The 23334-nt window shown below is 40.4% G+C and overlaps 1 protein-coding gene across 1 annotated transcript; it reads right to left on the bottom strand.

The window, feature by feature from the left end:
• Nucleotides 1–12997: 12997 nt before the first annotated feature.
• On the bottom strand, nucleotides 12998–17484 carry LOC147448975 (pentatricopeptide repeat-containing protein At4g13650-like). The gene has a single exon (XM_086521366.1). The coding sequence runs from the start codon at nucleotides 17295–17297 to the stop codon at nucleotides 15003–15005; it is 2295 nt and encodes a 764-aa protein (XP_086377492.1). The 5' UTR covers nucleotides 17298–17484; the 3' UTR covers nucleotides 12998–15002.
• Nucleotides 17485–23334: the final 5850 nt, after the last annotated feature.

Here is a 23334-nt window from a genome sequence, read left to right as displayed (position 1 = left end):
ATGAGTTAGGTGGCCCCCCTTTTATAATGGACCCTTTTTTTAAGACATTTTTAAAAAAAAGGCACTTTCACCAAAAAATGATTTCTCATCCTAATGCAAAAAATTATATTCAAAGGCATGATTTGCTGAAGCAAATCATGTTGATTACAGTGGGGATCAGTTTGAAAATTGCAAGAGTTACAAAGTTATAATATCGATAGCATAGTTTCATCCATCCCCCAGTCCTCCTCGACCTTCAATTTGTCTTACATTCTCTTCCCAATCTGCGGACATTCATTACAATAAGCATCCAATGATTGACAAACCATGATGTATTGAAAATGTGGTGGAAGGATTCTCACCTTGTGACCTTGTAAACGAAATTGTGCTTGTTGAAGGGCCTCAAAACCCATAATAACCAAATGTTCTTGAACATTATTGAGAGTCCAATGCTTGTTCACTTGGACTGCCTCCAAAGCATCGTTGGGCATCTTCACTGCAATGTCAAATCTTGCAATAGCGCCGTCTACACTCTGTAAGGGAGTCCACACTCCAAGCTTGCACATCCAACGATCATAGTGAAATCGTATGTACAAGGAGGTGCGAGATTTCAAATAGCGCATTCCAATATTATTCAGGACATCCATTATCATCTTTTGCTTGAAAGATGCTACCGACCACAAATCTGGCACCAGCCACTCCATACTTAATAAGGAAGTTACTTTGATGGGTTCAAGCGTTCCAAACGCTTGTGTAGAAGTAGGGACAATATAGGACCAGTTTGGTTGGGCAAAGATGTGGGAACATTATTGCTCCAATATCCGCATGTATAGCATTGAATGTGCCGGAGAGACTATATAGTGGCTGCTCCTCCACCAACGTGGATGGAAATATGACTATAAATGCATGACAAATCTTAAGTATGAATCCATAATAACATTACACTGTGATTTCACACCTAGCTTTGTATTCTCAAACCATGTACTTACAATGTGTTGGAAATCGAGGTGGTTGTTGCAAATGCATGGTTGACATTGAGAAAACATGTTGCACAATGGCTACGGTCCCCTTGTCTTTGCGGTTCTTGAAGCCAAGGAGCTTTCCTTTCCAATGAAGATCCAAGTTTGCACGATTCCGCACACGATGAGGGCCAATAGAAGATGGTTGCATGTATACCCAAGCACCTTTGGTGAACTCTTGTGGCACCCACTCATCATCTACACCTCTAGTGTTGTGGCATGCAAGTGCTGTGACCTCATCCTTTGGCCGCCTTTGCGAAGTAGAGTTGGCCATGGTTGAGCAAAGAAAACTAGGAGGAGGAGAAGGACCTTGCTTGTTGCTACAATGTAGGTGGGATAAAGTGATATGAGAAGGTGGTTAACCCTTGTGGCAATGGGAGAAGAAGGTGGATAACCCTTGCTTGGTGTGGCAATGGGAGGAGAAGGTGGATAACCTTTGCTTGGTGTAGCAATGGAAGGTGGTAGGGGAGGAGAGAGGAGCTTCCTTGCTGCAGCAATGGAGATGGTGTAGAGAGAGAGAGTGTTAGAGTAGAGGATGAGTGTGATGGTTGCAACCAAGGAGGGGTTGGAAAAGGGGTTCTAGATAGAGAAAATCACTTTTTGCCTAAGAACTACTTTTGGGGGAGCTCTGGATAGCAAAAAAAGATTTTTCAAAAGTTTTTAAATTTTTTTTAATTTTAGGGTTTTTGGGTGCACGTTTTGACTTTTTGAGGTCAAAAAATGCTTTTTTGACCATAAAATAGTTTTAGGGGGGTTTTAAGAAAATGAAATTTGAGTTTTGAAAATTTTGAAAAATTTCAAATTTTTGGGATTTTTTCCAAACCGGATCAAAAAGGAGGGAAGTTGGAGGTTCCATATGCCCCCCCCCCCCCCCCCCCCCCCCCCCCCCCCTCCACCCCCCCTCCCACCTTCTCACTAGGTAAGAGCCCATTTAAGAAGTGTAAGACTACTTTATCCCCCTACATTTTTGAGTGCATAGAGTGTGTCCACCACCCTCTTCTCGTTGGCTGGCCTCAAATTAACCTTAATCCCAAAGGGCCCCTAGAGGGTTCATATTTTTCCTAATGAGGTGGAGGTTGTACCGGCCTCATCACTCTATGTTTTTCTCTCCTCTTTTGTCTCTTTGAAGGACAGTACCCACTTTGGTTGTTATGATACATTACAGTTGGTACTAGAGCTTGTTTGTGAAATGCTTTCATCATTGGCATGTATCTCATGTCTATAGGAATTCTAGTACCTGGCAGTGTACGATGTTGTCCTAATACAGGTTGTGGCCTTCAAACTGCTACTGGTCCTGGCGCATTCTACATAGCGTATCTAGGTGGAGTAGGTGCTACTAGAAACAGTTGTGCATACCTCTTCCTAGCATATTCCATGCTATAGTAGCACTCTTCCCTCATATGATTTGTCCATCTTCTCTCAATTTTGCACCACTTAGGCTCCCTCAGATCAAAATTCACAAGAGGAGCTAACCTCTTGACCATTTCATTGATAAAATTTTCTTGATCTATAGGTGCCGCTGGTTTTGCAATGGACTCACTCATCTCTGAATCACTGTGCTGAGAGGATGTGTCGTCCTCTTGACTATTACAATCCTTTTGTTTATATTCTTCACAGTTATCCACCAGATGAAGAGCTTCTTTGATCAATTTGTTTAACGTCAAGCTCCTTATCATATGCAAATCCTTGTGAAGACCCGCATATCCTATTCCCTGGATAAAGATTAGCATTAGCCATGCTTGCATAGAAAGTTCCGCTCTTGGACAGAACATGATATATCTCTTGAGCCGTAATGCCACTTTGCGTACTGATTCACCCTCTTTCTGTTTTAATATGTAAATTTCAGAGACTGTATTGTGAGCTATGTCTTTCTGTGAGAATTCTTCGATGAATCTCTCAAACAGCTCATCAAGAGTCTCAAAATCACGTCTTTCCACTGACTCAAACCATGTAGTCGCGTCATCTTGCAGAGTCAGTCCAAATCCCGCAAACTGTGTTGCAAAATCCAAAACTTCCTCTACTTTAATTACTCTTTTGAAAGCCATTACGTGATCTCTTGGATCTTTATCTCTGGAGTATTTCCTCTTTACCCATTTCTGGATCTGGGATGGTCTAACTCACCGATTGTCTACAAGTCTAACCATAGACTCTCCCAATTCTTCTCTCACTTCAGGCCCTCTACTATGCCTAGGTTCTTCTTCAAAGGGATTGGTCGTTCTCTTAGAGATTGGTCCTTGAGAAGGCATGCCTGCCATCTCTGTGATCATTTCATCTCTCGTTATCGCTCTACAAATCCAGGTGGCTGCCTTTTCGGAATTCTTGTAGAAATTCTAGTGTTTGGTGGAGGTATCTGTGGTCCTTCATTGAACAAATATCCACCTATTCTAATGCAGTCTGTAGATTTGTTCTTTCTACAGACTTGTATTCTCGTCCATACTTGTCAATAATTATGGACTTCCATTCGTAGTTGGCTCTGTATGTATAGACATATAAGAGTTTGTAATCTTTTAGCTCTTCTGGGTATGGCCCTGAGCATCTATAAAGGTTCACCGCATTGTCGTCAATGTGTTTATATAGTCCTTCACTCTTATGATCTATTATCCAAACTCTCTCAACAAGCTTGGTCTTTATCAATTGCAAGTTTGGAAGATCCATTATGGGTGGATGCTCCTCTATCGCTGGGATTCTAAATCTTGTATAAGCTGAGTTTGACTCTAAAGAGAACATGATTTCTGGGCTTAATAGCTCTTCCTTGATGTAAGCAGACTTAGACCAATGTGTTCAAATGCTTTGGTTAGGGAAAAGTCAAAAGTATGTCCAAAATCGTGACCGTTTTCTCACAATTCACTCAAATTGTCAGTTTTAGACACCCCTAACTTTCAGTGAATTTTGAAGCCTTAAATGACGTTTTTTTGGACACTGACCAACAACGAATGAGCCATAGGGTCTTTTATTGTTGTTCATGATTGACACTGAATCTTGTAGAGCTACTCTAGGGCTTTATTTTGATTAAAAAAAGTTTTTGAATCCGATACCAGTTATGGCCAAAATAGTCAATCTGTGCCGAGAGACTTCATATGCGTATAATGTCTCCTGGCTCAGAATTTCTCTAAACTTTAATTGTAGACTCTTCTTGATGTACTCTAACCACTCTAAGTCTTAGTTTGTGATTCTGACACTTTTAATCAGGTCTATCAGTCCTTTTTCTGTTTGGTTGCCTACAACTTCCCCAGATGGTTTACTAAGCCAAAAGTGATTCAAATTGAATGGAACTTGGTCTCTAGGATTATTTTATGCTAGCAAACACTTCTGTGAGCTCATGTGCAAGTTTTGACTTCAAATTTGGCACTTGAGACATCATACACGTATGATGTCTTTTGTGGCAGAATGAAGTGACTTTTGACCCATTGACTCTCTATCACTCAAGCAACTCTCAAAAACTTTCAAAATTCAATTTGAACGCATTTTATGCAAGTTATGGTCAATACAAGCAGAACCTTGCCCAATTTCTGTCATTTGAATTTTGCGAGCTCAAATGTGCTCCAAATTCAATGAAATTTTGGCTAGGGACTTCTTTTATGCTCTAGGACACTAGGGTATACTCAAATGTCTGATTTGGCCCAAATATGGCCCCTAAGACATCATACGTGTATGATGTCTTTTTGCTCAGATTTCTCTTATGCTTCTACCGATCACAACAAATTTTGGATGCCAAAATTACTCAAAATCACCACTTTTTCACCTTTACCTCTTGTACCTACAAAATCTCTTAAAATGCAAAAGTATGTGTCCAAATGAGATAAAATTTTGCAAGCAAGCTTAACACATCCTTCCCAAACCCCCTATGTGGTCAAAAGTGCAATTGGATTGTCAGATCTGGCCTTGAGACATCATACGCGTATGATGTCTATATGCTCAGAATTGGCCCAAACTTGGTTTGTAAGCTTGTTTTGTTGTGCTTAACACCCTAGTAAGCTCATATCTCAATTTTGGTCCCTATAGTGCCCTTTAGACATCATACGCCTAACTGGTCAAATTGAAGTGAATTTCATTTCAAAGGTTCCTCACTATATTGACAACTCACAACAAGTTTTACAATTGAATTTCAAAACTTTTTGTGCAAGTTATGATCAATTCAAGACTTCACTTGCCTAGATCTATCTTTTAGTCTTTACAAGCCCAAAAATGCTTCAAATTTGATGAAATTTGGCCTATATGCTTCCTAAATGTTGTAAATCACAAGGGTGCACTCAGTTATAACTTGTGTCCTCATATCTCGCCTCTAAGACATCATATGCGTATGATGTCCAGGTGGTCATAATTCAGTTTTGTTTCTACCAGAGGTGCCCTTGGTGTGTACAACAATAATATGTGCTCACAACACATTTTAGAACTCAAAATTGCACAAAATCATCCCTTTTTTACAAGGAAATCCCCGAAAGAATAAAGTCCCCTTAACTCTAAGCCCAAATGAAATGAGATTTGGTGTATGTGCTCACCACAACATGCAGAAGATGGGTATAATGTCAAAAGTACAAATTTGCTGCAAGAATCACCTTTCAGACATCATACGTGTATAATGTTTTCTGATGAATTTTTGGACATAATTCATTCACAAGCATCCCCAAGTCTCTAGCACTAGTTTGCAAGCACTTCTACCAATTTTCAGGCAAAAATATGCTCAGACTCACAAGTTTCTCTTTTTTTTTGTTTTCGACACTTCGTCTGCCTTTTGGGTGTCAAGAGTTGGTCAAAACTCTAGTCTCAATGTGTACTTGGGTAAAACCCCCTGTCATAAAATATAATATCTAACTTTACCAAACGATTTTCTCATATTAAACTAATCATTTAATATGGAAAGATAAAAGGGGAACAAGAGTTAGGATATAGATATGTGCTTCTAGACCTATCTCAACAGGGGACCAAAAGGAGAAATGGTTGCATCTCAATAGGAGTCCAAAAGGAAACGGTCTACCAAAGAGCAATGTGCAATAAGTGCTTCTATATTTACATCAGCAAGGGACCAAGAGGAGAGATAGTTACATCTCAATAGGGATCCAAAAGGAGTAGTATATCAAAGAGTAATGTGCATCTAATGGATCTTAAAAGACCTTAGGGTTAGCTTCATTAAAGACCTCCAAAAGTTAGTGTAAAAAAGTCATTTGACCTTAGGCAAGCTAGGACCTTGAGGTGGGAATCCTACCCAAGTATGAGGTGCTTTTTGGCTTGCTAACTAAAGTTCTTAAAGTGTTTGTGGGAACCTTTACCAAGCTTGAGGTGCTTCTCATGCTTAAATGACTAAGGTTCTTGAAGTGTTCAATTCAAAGATAAACTCTCAAGAGGCATAAACGGTTTCCATGCTTAAATGACTAAGTGCTTGAAGTGTTCAATTCAAACCAAATGACTTGAGAAGCATAAAAGACACATGTTAAGATTTCCCCCATGTTTGGGACCTCCTAATGTTCTTGAATCCTACTGGATAGGCCATTAAGGGGTCCAATGAGAATTTGGATGCATAAAAATAAATAATTAAGTTTTTTCTCTCAAAGAAGAAAAAGAGGACACATGTCCAAATGATATAATTAAATAATACTAGAGAGAGAGAGAGAGAGAGAGAGAGGTGGACCAAGCAAAAGAGGGGGGTATACTCTCCCACACAAACACACACACTCTCTCATTGTGTGGAGTGCAAAGTGCAATAGCTCCATCTCCTTCTCCAAGCTTGTTGAGAAGTGGAGAGCCTACACCAACACTCTTGGCTATGGAATGCAAATCCAACCAAAAGCCATGCTTCCAATGCTTAATTTTTCCATCTTCTTTATCTTCATTACTATGCTAAGCAAGAAGAGTGATGATAAGTGAGGAACTATTTCTTTCTCCTATGGATGATTCTTCTTCCTCTTCCCTACCCTCATTCCCCGCTAGCTCTCTCCACCTTCGAAGGTGTTTGAGGCCTTGGGACTGAGGCTTGGGATAGTTAATGCTTTTTGCAAAGTTTATGGTATTCTCATGATGCATGAAGCTTTCCATCTTCATAGCATCACCAATGTCACAATGTCACAAGGAACACAAAGATTGTATTGTACCAAGTCTCTCTTGATGGGAGAATCTTTGGAGGAGGGACCGGTTCCAAGTAAATCCGGTCCTCAACTATTGTCATGTTCTCTAATACTCTCTTTCTCTTGCAAAAGTAATTTTCATGCCAAGTTAATTAAGTACTATGTTTATGTTGCTACAATCAATTAAGTTCACCTTCTATGTTCTCAAAGTGATCTCACAAAAATGCTCACTTTAATTCTCTTAATTCCGCTATCCTCAAAGTTCATAGGCCATTTCCATTACACCCCCCTTTTGAACACTCTGGTGCAGTCAGATTTTTCAAATTTGGTCTCCAAATGCCTCTTGAGACATCATACGCGTATGATGTCCAAGTTTTCAAAATTTCAGTTTTTCTTCACATAACTCTTGCACATGCCCTCTTATATGCACAACACCAATCAGTCATGCAAAAATGTCCACAGAGAGTTGTTTATTACATTTTTTCCTCAAAAGCAAACTTTTCAAAGATTCTGTATACAAAGAAGCACTTCAGCAAATAAATCAATGATTAATAGCTCTAGATCAGAATCAAATCACTTAAATCTACTCCTACAATCATATGGGATTTTACACCTATGAGTAGAAAATGCTTCATTGCCACACACGGACTAGCAAACGCTTTTATCACCTCACAAATCACTCGACCACCAACAACTACTCTTATCTACAACTAATACTAACTAAATCTACCTAGTCGTAGACCCTCAGCAAGACACACGCTTCTTGGCTATCCACTTGATCTCGGAATATCCTCTTCCGGATCCACTTAAGAAAAATGCTTTATTTAGCCTAAACTAAAGCAAGCAACCATCACACGAATGTTAGTAGGAATACCTATCTAAGTCCTTGTGTCCTCGGCAGTGGCGCCAATGTTGCGAGAGCGAATCACAACACCTATAAAGTGCATGCAACGCAACCTAGATCAACATAATGTCAATCAAGGACACAGATGACACGATAGGTGCACGGAGGCAATCTCTTTAGCTTATCAGGCTCAGACCATCCCACTCATACAACACTCTGGAAGGCAAACTAAACCGTAGTTTAGAATCTCACTGCTCTCAAGTACACCACTCAACCCACATACACACAAACGGAAGGAAACTCACCAAACCTTGTCAGAATTGTACGAAACTTAAGGAACACCATCCCCTCACTAGGATGCACCTGTCCCAAAGCCTCTACACTCAAAACCCTAACTCTAAACCCATCTACAACAAATATGTATGAAGACAAAGCCGGATTTTGGAAGTGCCTGAAACTGAAATCTATGAGTACCTATGCGTAGCTTATGTCTCCACACGATTCTAATGACTACTTGCAAGCAGAAAAGAGACATTGTTTGATATACTTACAACCGCAAATAGCTCGTAGATGCGTGAGTTCGTTCTCTTCGTTCCACGAGGAATGCTTGGCATTGATGTGTAGCTCTTGCCGAGCCTAGCACGATGGTGCAGTCGGATCTCCAATGTGATGAATGAGCGGGGAGTAGCGTCAGGATGAAGCTCACTCACTATCTCTCTTCCTCTCTCACACACAGTTGACGGAAGCTTAAAACTTGATTATGATAAAGTTCTTTTTTACAAAATGACCTAGGTACCTTATATACTAAGGCTACCATAGGGTAAACCTAAATAGAGTTCAATGGGTCAAATGGCTTTGTATTTACAATCTGGAAGTGCGATCGCACCCCTCGGCTTTTGCAACTAGACTAACTACTCATTACAAATGATGTTTATAACCATAATCCGTAGCATTTCATAACTCTCAAAAAATAAGGCTTTGTTGAGTTATGTCGGGTTGTTGACCCACGGTCAACAATTTGTTACCATACATATGTGGTAGTGATATGTGTGAACACATTTAGGACCGCCATGGCATTTTCTCCCTCACTAGGAGGTTTTTTTCCTCGTGCATTATATATACGCCCGTCACTCTAGGTCTATCTTATCTTTCATTGTGCACTAAGAAATACATACTCTCTGTTGCATGCCTTGAGCTTCTTCACCTTCTCCAAGTTGTGTGTTTCCCTACAACCCTACTTCCAACACCCGATATCCATAACCAAGGGTAGTTGGAGTATAATGCAACAGAGTAGGAGAAGAAAAGCCTCATCCAAAAACCCATTCTTGTCATGCTAGAAATAAAGAGTGAAAGACTTCCAACTTCTTGGAGCCAAGAAGGTTGTGAAGGAGGTTTTAGTGCAGCATGTTTACATGCACAAGGAGCTTCACCCTCTTTAATTAAAAATTTTCAAATATTCCTCTGCACAGAGCTAACTATAAGTGGTTTCTATGAAACACTAGATTATTTTCCTTGGCTTGTTTGTGGCTCTCTTCTTGTTTATTTTTTGTACATGCTTTTGTATTATGCTCATTATCGACTCTATACCTCAAGCATAGAGGAATGGCAATCGGTGGAGTGTGTCTTAGATATTTTGGATGTCTGACATGGATCCATTGGTGAAGAGCTTTACAAAGGGAGAATTCATGGTTCTCTGGCAGAAAAAGGGATATTCTTTAATGATCATTTTTATGTCCCACCAAAATCCATGAAGGATTGGGGCACTGTCACCAAGTTTGTACTGTCTAGATTTAGAAGTGGAGAGTCTAAAACAGGGGTCAAAATATGATCATAATGGGAATCTTGGGAATCTGGATACACAATATAAGTCCAACGGACTAAACTTAAACCCGAGATGCAAAATATCCAAAAAAAAATAGCACCTCGATCGGAGATCAGACAATGGCTCTGGGAGTCCCATGACTGCCTCTTTTGTTTCTCTTGCTTGCTACTTGCTCATCAGAACTCCTTAGACATAAGTAGACTATGATACCATACTAAGACATAGAGAGGGAGAGAGAGCTTGATCTCTTGCAAGCGCATGTGTGTGTGTGTGTGTGTGTGGATGCGCGCACACACACATATGGAGTCAAACATTCTTCGTCTTCTTCTTCTTCTCTTTACTAACTCAAGATAAGAAGTCTATAGTGCATGAAAGGAAATTACAACATAAGGGGAAACTAGTACAACAAACCACTAGTGAGTGAGCTAAATGGATAAGTGTGACATCTCTCTAGTAGGTAGACCAAGTCGGTGTAACCTAGTTGTAGTATCACTAGCAAAGATGTGTGTATCCACCAAGGCACGCCAATGATGATGATTGTCGATGATAAGTCATCCAAGAGTAGTACATGTTGATCTTGACACCTCAACAACGAGCAATTTCTCTCGACGTCCTAAAAGACTCATGACTAGTGCTCTCACTTCCAAGTCTATTGGCACCACAACGTGTGCCTAGCAATCCACCAATAGAAAGATTGCAAACGTCCATTGTTGCATTAGCTGGCATGTTATGCTCCTTGTTGCTACGAATCTCTTCAAAGAAAAAAATAATCATTATCCATGTGCAACGCAGATCCACCGCTTCAATTCTACATTCAATGTCAACACCTCTACCCACGGTCACCCACTTCTTTGTATATGATGTACTATCACAACCTTTGAATCTTGTCGTCCATGTGAAAGTACACATAAGGCATCTTGCCTCTAAGGCCTAGCAAGAAAAACCACAAGGAGCATCTAGTGGACAAAAGACAAACAATAAAGAAAAAAATAAAAATTGTTAATGGCGCATAGTTTTATTAAACAATCAAGAAAAGTAACAAATTGGACGAGTTTGCCATGGGAACAAAGGAATCTAAATAGATATATTTGTTAGAGATTCTAAAATTGTTTCTTCAAGGATAAAAGAACAATCAAGGTTTAGATAATTGTCTTCGACTCATTCACTTGTGGCCTTTAAGATGGCTCTTTCAACAAGACAAAAATAAGATCATTTGCAATGGCATGCCAAATGGAGTGTGTGCAAGCATATCTTGTGAAAGAAAGTTGTAGTTTTATATGAAAAACCATTGAAATTCACCTCCATAAGTGATGGGAATGTACTCTAATATAAGAATCAACTTTTAAATGATAAGCTTTTATAGTTTATTATTGTACTTTTTATTTATAAGAATTATCTTGTTTAATTAGAGTTTTTTAAAGCTTTTAATTTACCTTCAAACTTTATAGCACCTTTTCATTTAGCAAAATGCTATACCCTTATTTTCTTTTTGGGAAGGACAATTGAAGCTAATCTGTTTTATTTTAGGTACAATGAAGAATTCTAAAATAATTGCACATTTTATTGTGTCTTGTAATGTCAATTCATGGATTGAATTATAATGTCTTGTAATGTCAATAAAAATCAAGTGAGCTTAAAATCAAGGGACCAAGTTACAATGTAAAAGCATTCTAAAGCAAAGAAACTTGAACAAGAAAGTCAAATGAGGCCTTTAATGAAAAGACCCGTTTAAAAGGAAGATTTAATCTTCATAAAACCTTCCCTTTCAACCAAAGAGGACATGTGTCCACCATCCGCAAGGTCTACATCAACGGCTCACAAATTGCACCTTTTCTCTACAATCCCCCTAAAAGCCTAACGAACGCTAAAGACTAAAGTGAGGAACTAATACATAGCTACCTAGAAGAGGCAAACATAATCAAACTAGTACAAAGTTGAAAACTTGGAATATTGAATTTTTATCTATGAAATAGTTTCTTAACCACTCAAAAAGCATCCGAAGATCATGATTATATAGCTCATTGGTAACTAGTAGCCCTGTCTACTCAGTCTCAAATGTATCCTCGAGCCTACGATATTTTGTAAAGCTTCCAACTTTGAACCCCTTCCAAGTGGAGTCTAGACCAATTTTGTGGCTCAAAGAATGGAGCCATGGAAGGTTTGCCTCATCTTCACCTTGAGCCAGTTGAGATTTGAGATTGGCCAATCGCAAACTATGGTACAGGAAAGAAAAATTGGTGAAATGTATGAGAAAATGGTTCAGAAATCTTGCAAATTTGGAAATTTCTATCAGTATTCCCAGGTTGCATCTTTACAAGTAGGAAACCCAGTCACTTAGGAAAAAAGATTTTCGTGAATGCTATTATGGAGCTAATTTTTGGCTACTATGTCGTGGTATATGATGTGTAAAAGGGGTGTGAGATTAGCTTTCCCCTTCATCTCCCTCCTTGCTAATGTCTCTATTCAAGATCTTTCTTACACTTTGAAAATGCCAGCACAATGCCCAACAAGCCAATGTTTTCTTGGATTTCTAAAACAAGCCTTGAAGAAGAGACATTTGAATATTCAATCATTTTTAATACAACCTTTTCATGTGAAGCACTAAAAACTTCTATGTTTCTTAGTTTGTAATGGGTCCTCCTCATTTCATAGCCTCACATCACTTCCTTTTTATTTGTCTCAGTTTGTCAATGGGTCCCTTCTTTATAGTCTCATATATTTCTTTTGCCCTAATGTAAGACTTACTTCTCATCTGATGTTATGTAATGCCAATGTGATCATTCATGTTATTTATTGGCATGCTACAACTTACCTTATAGGAGAAGGAGAAAGGCTTACAAATTTTTGTTTGCCTTACTTTAAATGTGTGAATGTGTCCCTCATTTAAGGGATTATGTGAATTCCTCATCCTTTCTTTGTTTTATGATGCCAACTATTTGTTTGAAGTTTGTAAATGAGTCCCTTCCATGTCACTTCCTTTCCTTTAAGCTTTCTTTGTTGTAGAAGGCCAACATGATCACCTTGTTTTACAACCCTCTTTCAACACAAGAAGTTTTGGACAAATTCTCACAATATTTCCTACATTGTGACTTACCTCAACATCATGAGCTTCTGTGAGGGAGGCACCGCATACCTAGCTAGGTATGCGGTGCCTCTCGAGGAGAAGCTCATGATGTTATGCATTGTATGAAAAACACTGAGAAAAACTCCCTTTTCCTACATGAGAAAATTTCTAAATCTTCTTGTGCAAGGGCCACTCTTCCAATGCAAATCATACTCAACGTGTGGATGTTTCTATTTAAAGCATAGAATTTGGCTCTTGCTTGTGTGCATGCAACATGCATGGATCTTGAAGTACCTTCCTGTGGCTCTTGCCACTTAGCAAGCTACATTGAGAGTAGACTCTCTCTAAGTTTTGGCTCCACCTTCTCATTTTACTTTGACATTGTTATGACAAGGTTTTTCATCTGTATGCACTTGCATGCTATCATCCCACCATCTAGATAAACCTCGAGCGTAATCAAAGCACAAACTGTGCTCTTCAAGTTACCTTCAATTCCAAGGAATAATTGTCTTGCATATCATTATGAATCAAGGTGTTTATGCTCTCAAACATCCTCACTTAAAATGCCAACATGAGTCTTCACCTTGTTGCAATTGGCATTTTGGAGCTTTCTAGTGAGCTGCATGCCACTATAAGACTAGTGTAGCATGATTTTCGAAGTTCACTGCAACTGTTGAAGTTGTCAAATAATTGACCAAGCTTTAGTTTTCAATAACTTCACCATGTTGCTGCATTGTAACGCCCCACTTCAATTGCAGAAAGATGGAGATTATTATTTAAAGGCCAACACAATTAGCTTACTCAGAGAACTTTTGTGCTTGCCATTGACAAGCTCTTCTTGAAGTGCTATTTAGTATAACAGCCACAAATCTGTGTTGCTTATAGCTCGTCTATGTTCAGTCCACTTTGGAATTGAAAACATTGTGTTGTGCATTCCTTTCACACTCCATTAGCTTCTATGTAGACCCCTCAGCACACGCACACATTGCACACAAAATTCATGTATAGCCGAAGCAAGTACTCCCTTGGACCTTGCAGCTTTCAAGGGATCATTATTCATCCAAAGCCTGTGCACATCAAAACAAGGCATCTGCATTTGCAGACTATGAGAGGCAAACTATCCCAAGCCTGTGCACATCAAAACAAGGTGTCTACATTTGCAGACTATGAGAGGCAAACTATGGCACTACCTTTCGATGAGAGAGAGAGAGAGAGAGAGAAAAATTTCTTCCACCCATGGCACGGTTTGAGAAAAGCATGCCCTTGGAATAGAGCCAAGACCAAGCAAACCCAGATTGCAACAAAATAGGCATACAATGCTCCTTATATGAGCACAAAGGATGTCCTGACTCTCGGTGTAAATGAGAAGCTATCGTTCTCTAAATTTGACTGAAAAGCCATCCTCTTCATCCTTCACACATGTGGGAAGCACGCGCTTCTCGATCCCTGCTGACTCTATTTTCAGTCTTTGATCTTCTGAGTCTCTGGCAGTTTTATTTTTGGCATGGACAATTTGGTGTGCTATTTGTACAACATATTGTCAAGCATGATTATGCTCATGGAATTTGACACGATCACAAACAGTGGGAGATTTATGAGAGCACTGTCTTACTAAGTGAAGCAGTTGAGTGCTGCACGCAGGAGAACTTCCGACATTTCCGCATGGAACTTGTTTCGCAAGGCCATTGATGTAATATGGAATTGGGGCAGCGCCCTCCCAGGAGGTCACCCATCCAAGTGTTGTCCTTGCACATACGCGATTAACTACAAGGTTTCCTCAAATTGGTCTAGCCATCTAGACCTCAAAACCTTAAGGTGTAGGCACCTCCGGTGTAGCCAATTTATGCAAGCCTCATAGTAAAGCACCACTTATAGGTTACAAGTCGCCCCCTTGAGCCAAACTTGGGACTTTCTTGATTGTCCAATTGGGATGCTCGATTGTCCAATTTTCACATATGGGGATGGCATGAACACCAATAAGTGCTCTTGGAAATTCTGCTATAAGGCCCACAGAAATCTTTGTGATTTCACAAATTGCTGACTGCTTCTACCAGAAATGTTGCTGCATGATTCTGATTGTCCATCAGTCCAACAGCAAGGGATGACCACATGTTGCTATTGATTGTATGTGTTGTGAACCTTTAGACTTCAGGATTGCATTTTCTCTACCGCTTCCCACCGACAAATGATAAAAACTATCCCTGCATCGAAAACACTAGCACAAATCTGGCCTTAATTTCTTACATGATGAGTCCTTTTGGGAGCCCTGTAATGCATTTTCAAAAACCCACTTTCCAAGCTTTGAGTTGTCCAATTTTTGACAAGCTGTCAGTAAAGTATGCCATGTTATGAAGTTTGATGACAAAGACCTACTTACTATTCCCACTGCCTTGTCCAAATGGCCAGCACGGCCAAACAGATCAACCATACAATTGTAGTGTTTCAAAGTTGGCATGAAACCAAAGCCCCTGCTTATACTTTCAAAGAATGTTTGACCCTTGCTTAATAAACCCCTACGACTGCATATATTCAAAACAATTGTAAATGCAACTGTATCTGGCTCCATGCCTCCTCTTGTCATTCTGTCAAACAAACTAAGAACAACTTCGCCTCTTCCAAGCTGGGCATATCCTACCATAAGCGCACTCCAAGCGACAACATCTTGGGCCGGTAATTTATCGAACAAGTCTTGAGCTTCAGCAATCATGCCACAGCTGGCATACATGTCTAGCAAGGCTATCCCAATAACCTTATCCTTTTCAAGCGACCCTTGCATCACAATCTCAGTATGTACTTTTTGACCATTTTCCGTAGCTCCAATGCCGCTACAGGCCTTCAATGTACAAGAGAAAGTGAACGCGTCAGGAGAAAAGCCCTCGAGTTGCAGTTTTTCAAAGCAGCTAAAGGCTTCATCTCCTTGTTTATCTTCAGCATATCCTGCCAATAGTGCAGTCCAGACAACTAAATTACGAACTGGAAGCTCTTCAAACACCTCTTGAGCATTTTCAAGTGCACCACATTTGACATACATGTCTACAAGCGCAGATGCAGCCATGACATGCTTGTTTAGTGTATGTTCTTTCAAAAGTTGAGCATGAATTTCTTTCCCCTTGTCCAAAGCTTTTATTCTCCCACATGCATTCAAGATACAGGCAAAGGTGACTGCATCTGGTGAGAAGCCAGCTTCTTGCATTTGTGAAAAACAATCAAATGCTTCCCTTATCCATCCATGTAGGGTATATCCAGAAATCAATGAATTCCAAGAAACTTTGTCTCGCATGGGGAGCCTGCTTAAAACCTCCTGTGCTTTCTCGAGTGCGCCGCATTTTACATACATATCTATGAGTGCATTGGCAACAACAACATGTTTCTCTAGCCAACCCTCTCTCGCAACCTGAACATGTATCTTTTGACCCTTTTCTAGATCACCTATGCTGCCACAGGCTTTCAAGATGCACGTAAAAGTGACCTCGTCTGGAAAGTAGCCCAACTGCTGCATTTTCTGAAAGCAATTCAGCGCTTCATCACCATGTGCATGCTGGGTATAGCCTGTAATAAGTGCATTCCAGGAAATTATGTCCCAATTCGAAAGCTCATCAAAAACTCCCCGTGCTTTTATGAGAGCTCCGCATTTGGCATACATGTCCACAAGCGCATTGGAAACCACAATATCTTTTCCTGATTCATTCTCTCTCACAATGAAAGCATGTATTTTTTGGCCCTCATCTAAAGCTCCTGTGCGCCCGCAAGCCTTCAAAAGGCATGCCAAAGTGATAGCATCAGGAAGTAAACCCCCATGTTGCATTTTCTTGAAACAACTTAGCGCTTCCTTGAAACAACCATGTCGAAGATATCCTGTAATGAGTGCAGTCCATGTTATTACACTTTGAAATGGAAGCTTATTGAACACCTCAAGTGCTTTTCCAAATGCACCACAATGAGCATACATCTCTACAAGTGCATTAGCTACCAAAGTGTCCGTGTCCAACATATACTCGTTAACAATGTGATCGTGTATTTCTTTGCCTTTCTCCAAAGCTCCTATGTTGCCACAAGCTTTCAAGATGCAAACCAAAGTAAATGCATCAGGTGCAAACCCCGCCTTCCACATCTGCTCAAAATACTTCAATGTTTTATATCCATGTCCATTCTGAGCATAACCCACCATGAGGGCATTCCATGAAACTGTGTTGTGAAGAGGAAGCTGATCAAAAACTTGCTGCGCTTTCTCAAGTGCACCACATTTGGCATACATGCTAATTAATGTGTTTCCCACATAGATATTACTTTCAAGAAGCCTGCTTTTGATGATGTCTGTGTGTATTTTGCTGCCTCTTTGCAGGTCTCTTTCTTTAGCACAACTCTTAAGGGAGGCGACGACAGAGATGGCCACATTGACATTGTCATCAGGTCTGAGACTACTGCAGTCGCTTGTGATCGACATGCTCTTCCCTTGTTGTAAGGTAGACACAAATTTTTTGAGCCCACTCCTGAAGAGAAAATTGCGCATCAATGTTGCATGCTGGCCTTCTCAGTCATTTTCTCTTTCAAACATTGTCTCTCTCTCTCTCTCTCTCTCTCTCTCTCTCTCTCTCTCTTTCTGTCTGTCTCTGTCTGTCTGTGTGTGTGGGAGCGCGCCCCTCACTATGATTCATATTTCCTCTCTCCCTCGCTCAGACTCAAAACACTCACACATGCTTAATGGAAAAAAAAAAAAAAAAAAAAGAGGAGAGAAGAAGAAGAAGAGTACACATCTTGAGAATTAAATGTTGTTGAGCCTCTCTCACTCTAATGAGAGATAAAATGAGATAAAAATCTATGTTAAATACTCTCTCTCTCTCTCTCTCTCTCTCTCTCTCTCTCTCTCTCACACACACACACACACACACACACACACACACACACACACACACAAAAAGAGTGTTGGAATTATGGTTGCAGGGATGCACACACCGCTTGGAGAAGGTGAAAAAGCTCAAAGCACACAACCGAGAGTATGTATTGCTTAGTGCACAATAGAAAGATAATTTAGCCCTAGAATAATGGGCGTATCTACAATGCACTGGGGAAAAGCCCTCCTATGAGGAAAAAAATACCCTGGCGATCGTAAGTATGTTCACACATCACTACCATATATATGGTAACAAATCCCCCCTAAAAGTGATGCGGCGAATGAGAGTTGGCACCTAGTGTATAGGGAAGTGAAATGCCCAGAGGACATGATCAATCCACAAAGGGAAGCAAGCCCAAAGTGTAACATTTAATGGCCTAGTAACTTGTGTGTAGTGGAAAATAGCATAGACATAGTGAGCATTTCATTAGAATAGATTCCTAATGAGCATAGCAAGAGTGCTTGGATGGAGAGAGCAGCAAAAAGCATAACACCTAGTTAGATAGGCATGAACAATACGTCAAAAGAGAGAGAGATTAAGCTATTGACAATAGTTGAGGACCGGATTTACATGGAGCCGGTCCCCCCTCCAAAAGGCTTTGTATTATAGGTTTCCCCCATCAAGGGAGACATTTTACAATACAATACTTTGTGTATCTTCGATAACTTGATGGTGCAATGAAGATGGAAGCTTCAAGCACCATGCACACACTTATAAATCACAACATCAATCCCCTCACGGTCTCAGACCCAAGACCTCACACACCTTCGAAGATGCTAAGAGCTAGCGGGGTATGAGAGTAGATTGAGAGGAAGAAGGAGTAGTCTTACAAGAAAGAACTATATCTCCTCACATAATCACTCATAATAGCTTAGTAATTAGCATGGTAGAGGAGATGAGCATTCATTGAAGCTTGGCTCTTGGTTGGATTTGCATCACAAAGCCAAGAGTTGTTGGTGTAGGCCTCCCTTCTCACAAGCTTGGAGTAGATGATGAGCTTTCCATTAAAGCTTGAGAGAGAGAGAGAGAGAGAGAGAGAGAGAGAGAGAGAGAGAGAGAGAGAGAGAGAGAGAGTCTTCTTGCTTCACACATGAGATTGTGTGAGTGTGTGTGTGATAATGTTTTGCCAAAACCAGCCCCCTCTCTCTCTTGGTCGACCCCTCTTGCAATTTACTCATGCTTACACCCCATTGGACCCTGCAAAGCTTAGCCAATGATAATTGAGAAGAATAAGTGATAGCCTTGTGACACGTGTCTCCCTTTCCCCTTTTGTGAGAGATTTAGGTAATTAATTAATGCAATTAAACTCTCATTGGACCCCTTAGTCTTCTGGCCAATAGGAATGAAGCAAGACATTGGGCTGTTGAATGCTCATTTGACACCTTGGGAGACTGGACAATAGTCTTCTAGAGAGCTTAATTCTTATTGGTTCTTTTTTATTAAATGTTTTTAAATGAATTAAACTAGATTTACTCTAGCCTAATTCTCATTGATCCACCTCTATGGCCATCCACTAGGATTTGCATACACCTTGTGGGCAATTGGGCTAAGGAGCTGACATGTGTCAACTATGCCCTTTTTGTAAAGGGGCTTGCATGAGTGTGTGTGTGTGTGTGTGTGTGTGTGTGTGTTTCTCTCTCATCCCCTACTTACAGGGCTCGCCCCCTCCTCTTTAGGAGTCTTTGAAGACTTTTTGCACACTACAAAGCATCCAATTTTCCTAAGGAATGACCATTGGACTTAGCCTTTGAATTTTGGAAGTCTTAATGGGCTGAACCTTAGGGTTTTTGAAGCCCATTGTTTGCACATTGCTCTTTTGTAGATGGCCCCCTCTTTGGATCCCTATTTTCCTTCCTTTAGATCCCTATTGTGGCCGGTCTCCCAGCAACCAATATTCTAGCTTTTTCTCCCGTGGTACTTCCCCATATTAAATGATCAATTTAACATGAGAAAATCGTTTAGGAGAATTAGTTATTAGTTATTATGACATTACTCTCTCTTGAAATCATAGTCGTCCTCGACTATGGGGTAGAGAAGATAAAGCCTATTCATTATTCCTTTTTCTAGCGGGTAGAGGATCCCTATCTTGCCCTACCACATCGTTCCAGAATGGCCAGAATGGATGACTAATCCATTTGGCGCTTGAGAGCCTAAGGCTACCACAAGCATGTCTGCACATTAGTCCTATCAATCTTCCATAGTAGAGTGACAAGCTCTACTTGGTGTTTGGAAGACGTCGTCCTCACAAACTTGATTCTAAGCATGCATACTACTTAACATTTGTGCACAATAAAGAAAAAGAGAGTCTTATAAGACAAAAGCTTTGTTCATTCTAAACATTTGTACATTTTCTTACTCGAGGGAAGCATTGTAAGCATTGACAAGGTTTAGGTTATCCTTTCATTGTATGCCTTGCATCCATCTAGCATCTTCAAAAGGATAATTCTTAAACTTAATAAGATACCGTCAGATAGTCTTACCGCCTCTTAATACCTTGTCTTCATGTCGGCGAATGGACTCGGGTACCTCTTCTTGGTCCTCCATCTCCGATGGGTCTTCAATAGTTGGTTCTTGAGGTGGATCTCCTTTGTAAGGCTTTATTAGGCTCACATGGAAAGCGTTATGTATGAGCCAATGGATGGGCAACTTGAGTTGATAGGCCATCTTATTGATTGGTCGAAGAATCTGGAAGGTACCATAGTCCCTTTTTGCTAACTTAGCATAGTACTTTTGGTGTCCCATAGGATTCTTGCCCATGGTGTGCCTTAATGGAGCCTTGGGAAATTTAAGCAAGACCCAATCATTTTCTTTAAAGGCTTGGGCTCTTCTAAGCTTATCAGCAGCAACAGCCTTTTGCCTTTGCTGTGAGATAGAGATAGCATCCTTAATCTTTTGGAAAGTTCTTGTAGGTCTTGGCTATACTCATCTACATGGAAGATCTTCCCATGTACCTTAAGTAGCAGGGGACTTTTTGATCTTCCCTCAATTACCTCGAAAGATGCTTTTTCGGTGGAGGTATGTACATTATTATTGTAGGCATACTCCACTAAGGGTAAGTACTTCTCCCATTGGGACCTTTGATCTACTTCCATTACATAGGCTTTTAGTAGATCAAGAATTATTAGGTTGGCTATTTCACTTTGGCCATCCGTTTGCGGGTGATAGGCGGAAGAGAAGTTTAGCCTTGTCCCTAAATTCTCAAAGAGGCCCTTCTAGAAATTACTAGTCATTCTAGCATCTCTATCCAACACTATGAACATTGGCAAGCCATGGTACTTGAAGATTTGTGAAATGAAGAGGGTTGCCATTTGATGGGCTTTGATAGTCTTTTTGACATGTATAAAATGAGCTTGTTTACTGAACCTGTCTACTATCATCCATAGTCCCGTATTCCCATGGATAGACTTGGGCAATCCAAAGATAAAATCCATGGATATGCTCTCCCATGGCAAAGGTTGAAGCAATCCAGGTTGCTTCCCTCTATCAAACTTTGCCTTTTGGCACACCACACATTTAGAAACATACTCTTGTATGTCTTGTATGTTTGCTTCATGGTAGGCCAATAGAAATATGTTTCAATCCCTTTTAGGGTAGACCGAATCCCTCTATGCCTTGCATAAGGAGGAGCATGAGATTCATACATTACTTTCTCATGGAGTGAGTTAGTAACGCATAGTCTATTTCCATAGAGAAGATAACCATCTTGTAAAGTAAATGGTTCCTCTTTCTTCCCTAGTGCAAGGGCTGAAATCACATCTCTAAAATCGGTATCAATACATACTCATCTATCATAGAAGATAGATCATTGTGAGCTGCTATGCAAACCGCATTCACTCTCGACCATCTTGAGAGTGCTTCCGCTACTTGATTATGCTTGCCAGCAATGTGAGCAATATGAAAATGAAATTGCGAAAGAAAATTTTCCCACCTCATTTGTTTGTCGAAAAGCTTGATATGTGTCATGAAGTACTTAAGGCTTTGGTGATCCGCCGTCCGCAGAATGAAAGGAGTCCCCAATAAATAGTGCTTCCACGAGTGTAAGGCATGTAGAGCTGCGAGGAGTTCCTTTTCATATTTGCCTAGAGCTTGCTCAACAGGGTCGAGCCTACGACTTTCGTAGGCTATGGTGTGCCCTTCTTGGAGCAAAAGAGCTCCAAGGAAATCACCACAAGCGTCACATTGGACCTCAAATGGCTTTGAGAGATCCGGCAATGTAAGCACAGGTTGGGAGATAAGCTTTTCGAAAGCATTGTTCTCCTTGGCAGACCATGTATACCTAACGTTTTTCTTTGTTATGTCATGTAATGGTACCGTGATTTGTGAGAACTTTTCTATAAAGCATCTATAGTATGCGCACATATAAAGCTTCTTAATTCATGAAGATTACTTGGATTAGGCCATCCTTTTATTACCTCTAGCTTTGATGGATCCATTTGGATGCCGTCTTGAGAGATAATGTGACCTAACTTGTGCATAGCATGCTCAAGAATTCATCCATGCACAGAACAAATGCTTTCTCGAGGTCATGCATAGACACATACTCCTCCCCATCCACTACCACTGAGGAGAAGCGGCTGATTTCTACCTCTGGGATAGCCTCATCCATTAGTGATAGTGGCACTACAGTGTCAATAAGTCCAGCCACAACGATGGATTTCTCACCAACCTCCTCGAGCCCCCTGGGGTACTGCAAGGTTCATAGGGAAAACCTCTTTCTTCTTGGTGTCCTTGATAAAGGACCCAATCGAAAGGTCTGCTAGGTGGAGCTCCTCCAAGTTAGGTTCCTCGCTCACAAAGAAGATGAATGTTGCCAGCCGAGAAAGGTACTCCACCCCCAACTTGCGCTTCTTGAGCGCTGACACCCCTGGGACTTGCACGTCCAAGAAATGGCATGCATCAGTGCCAATTTCTTGGAACCCTCTCAATCACTTGGAGAATGGGCAATCACCTTCGTGTATGTAGCACAAAAGATTGCAAGGCACCTAGATATCTGCATGTGGGGAGAAAGATATGGAATATTTTATGATGTGCTCCTCCATGAACACTGATGTAACATTAAATGGCCTGGTAACTTGTGTGTAGCAGGAAAATAGCATGAAAATAGTGAGCATTTCATTAGAGTAGATTCCTAATGAGCATAACAAGAGTGCTTAGGTGGAGAGAGCAACAAAAAGCATAACACCTAGCTAGATAGGCATGAACAATACTTCAAAAGAGAGAGAAATTTAAGCTATTGACAACAATTGAGGACCGGATTTACATGGAGTCATTCCCCCCTCCAAAAGACTTTATATTATAGGCTCCCCCCGTGTCAAGAGAGACATTTTACAATATAATTCTTTGTGTTCCTTCAATAACTAGCTAGTGCAATGAAGATGGAAGCTTCAAGCACTTAGCAAAACACTTATAATACACATCATCAATTCCCTCATAGTCTGAGAACCAAGACCTCACACACCTTCAAAGATGGTGAGAGCTAGCGGGACATGAGAGTAGATTGAGAGGAAGAAGGAGTAGTTTTACAAGAAAGAAGTACATCTCCTCACATAATCACTCATATTAGCATATCATAGCTTAGTAATCATCATGGTAGAGGAGATAAGCATGCCTTGAAGCTTGGCTCTTGGTTGGATTTGCATCACAAAGCCAAGAGTT

Source organism: Adiantum capillus-veneris, chromosome 10, assembly GCF_014529385.1.
Source record: "Adiantum capillus-veneris isolate H3 chromosome 10, ASM1452938v2, whole genome shotgun sequence".
Classification (NCBI taxonomy): domain Eukaryota; kingdom Viridiplantae; phylum Streptophyta; class Polypodiopsida; order Polypodiales; family Pteridaceae; genus Adiantum; species Adiantum capillus-veneris.
Note: the sequence above shows the minus strand (reverse complement) of the source record. Positions and strands in the feature narration are given on the sequence as shown.

Bases quoted from the DNA above. Each gene is read 5' to 3' on its own strand.
- LOC147448975 (XM_086521366.1), bottom strand. From the start codon at position 17,297: ATGCGCAATTTTCTCTTCAGGAGTGGGCTCAAAAAATTTGTGTCTACC.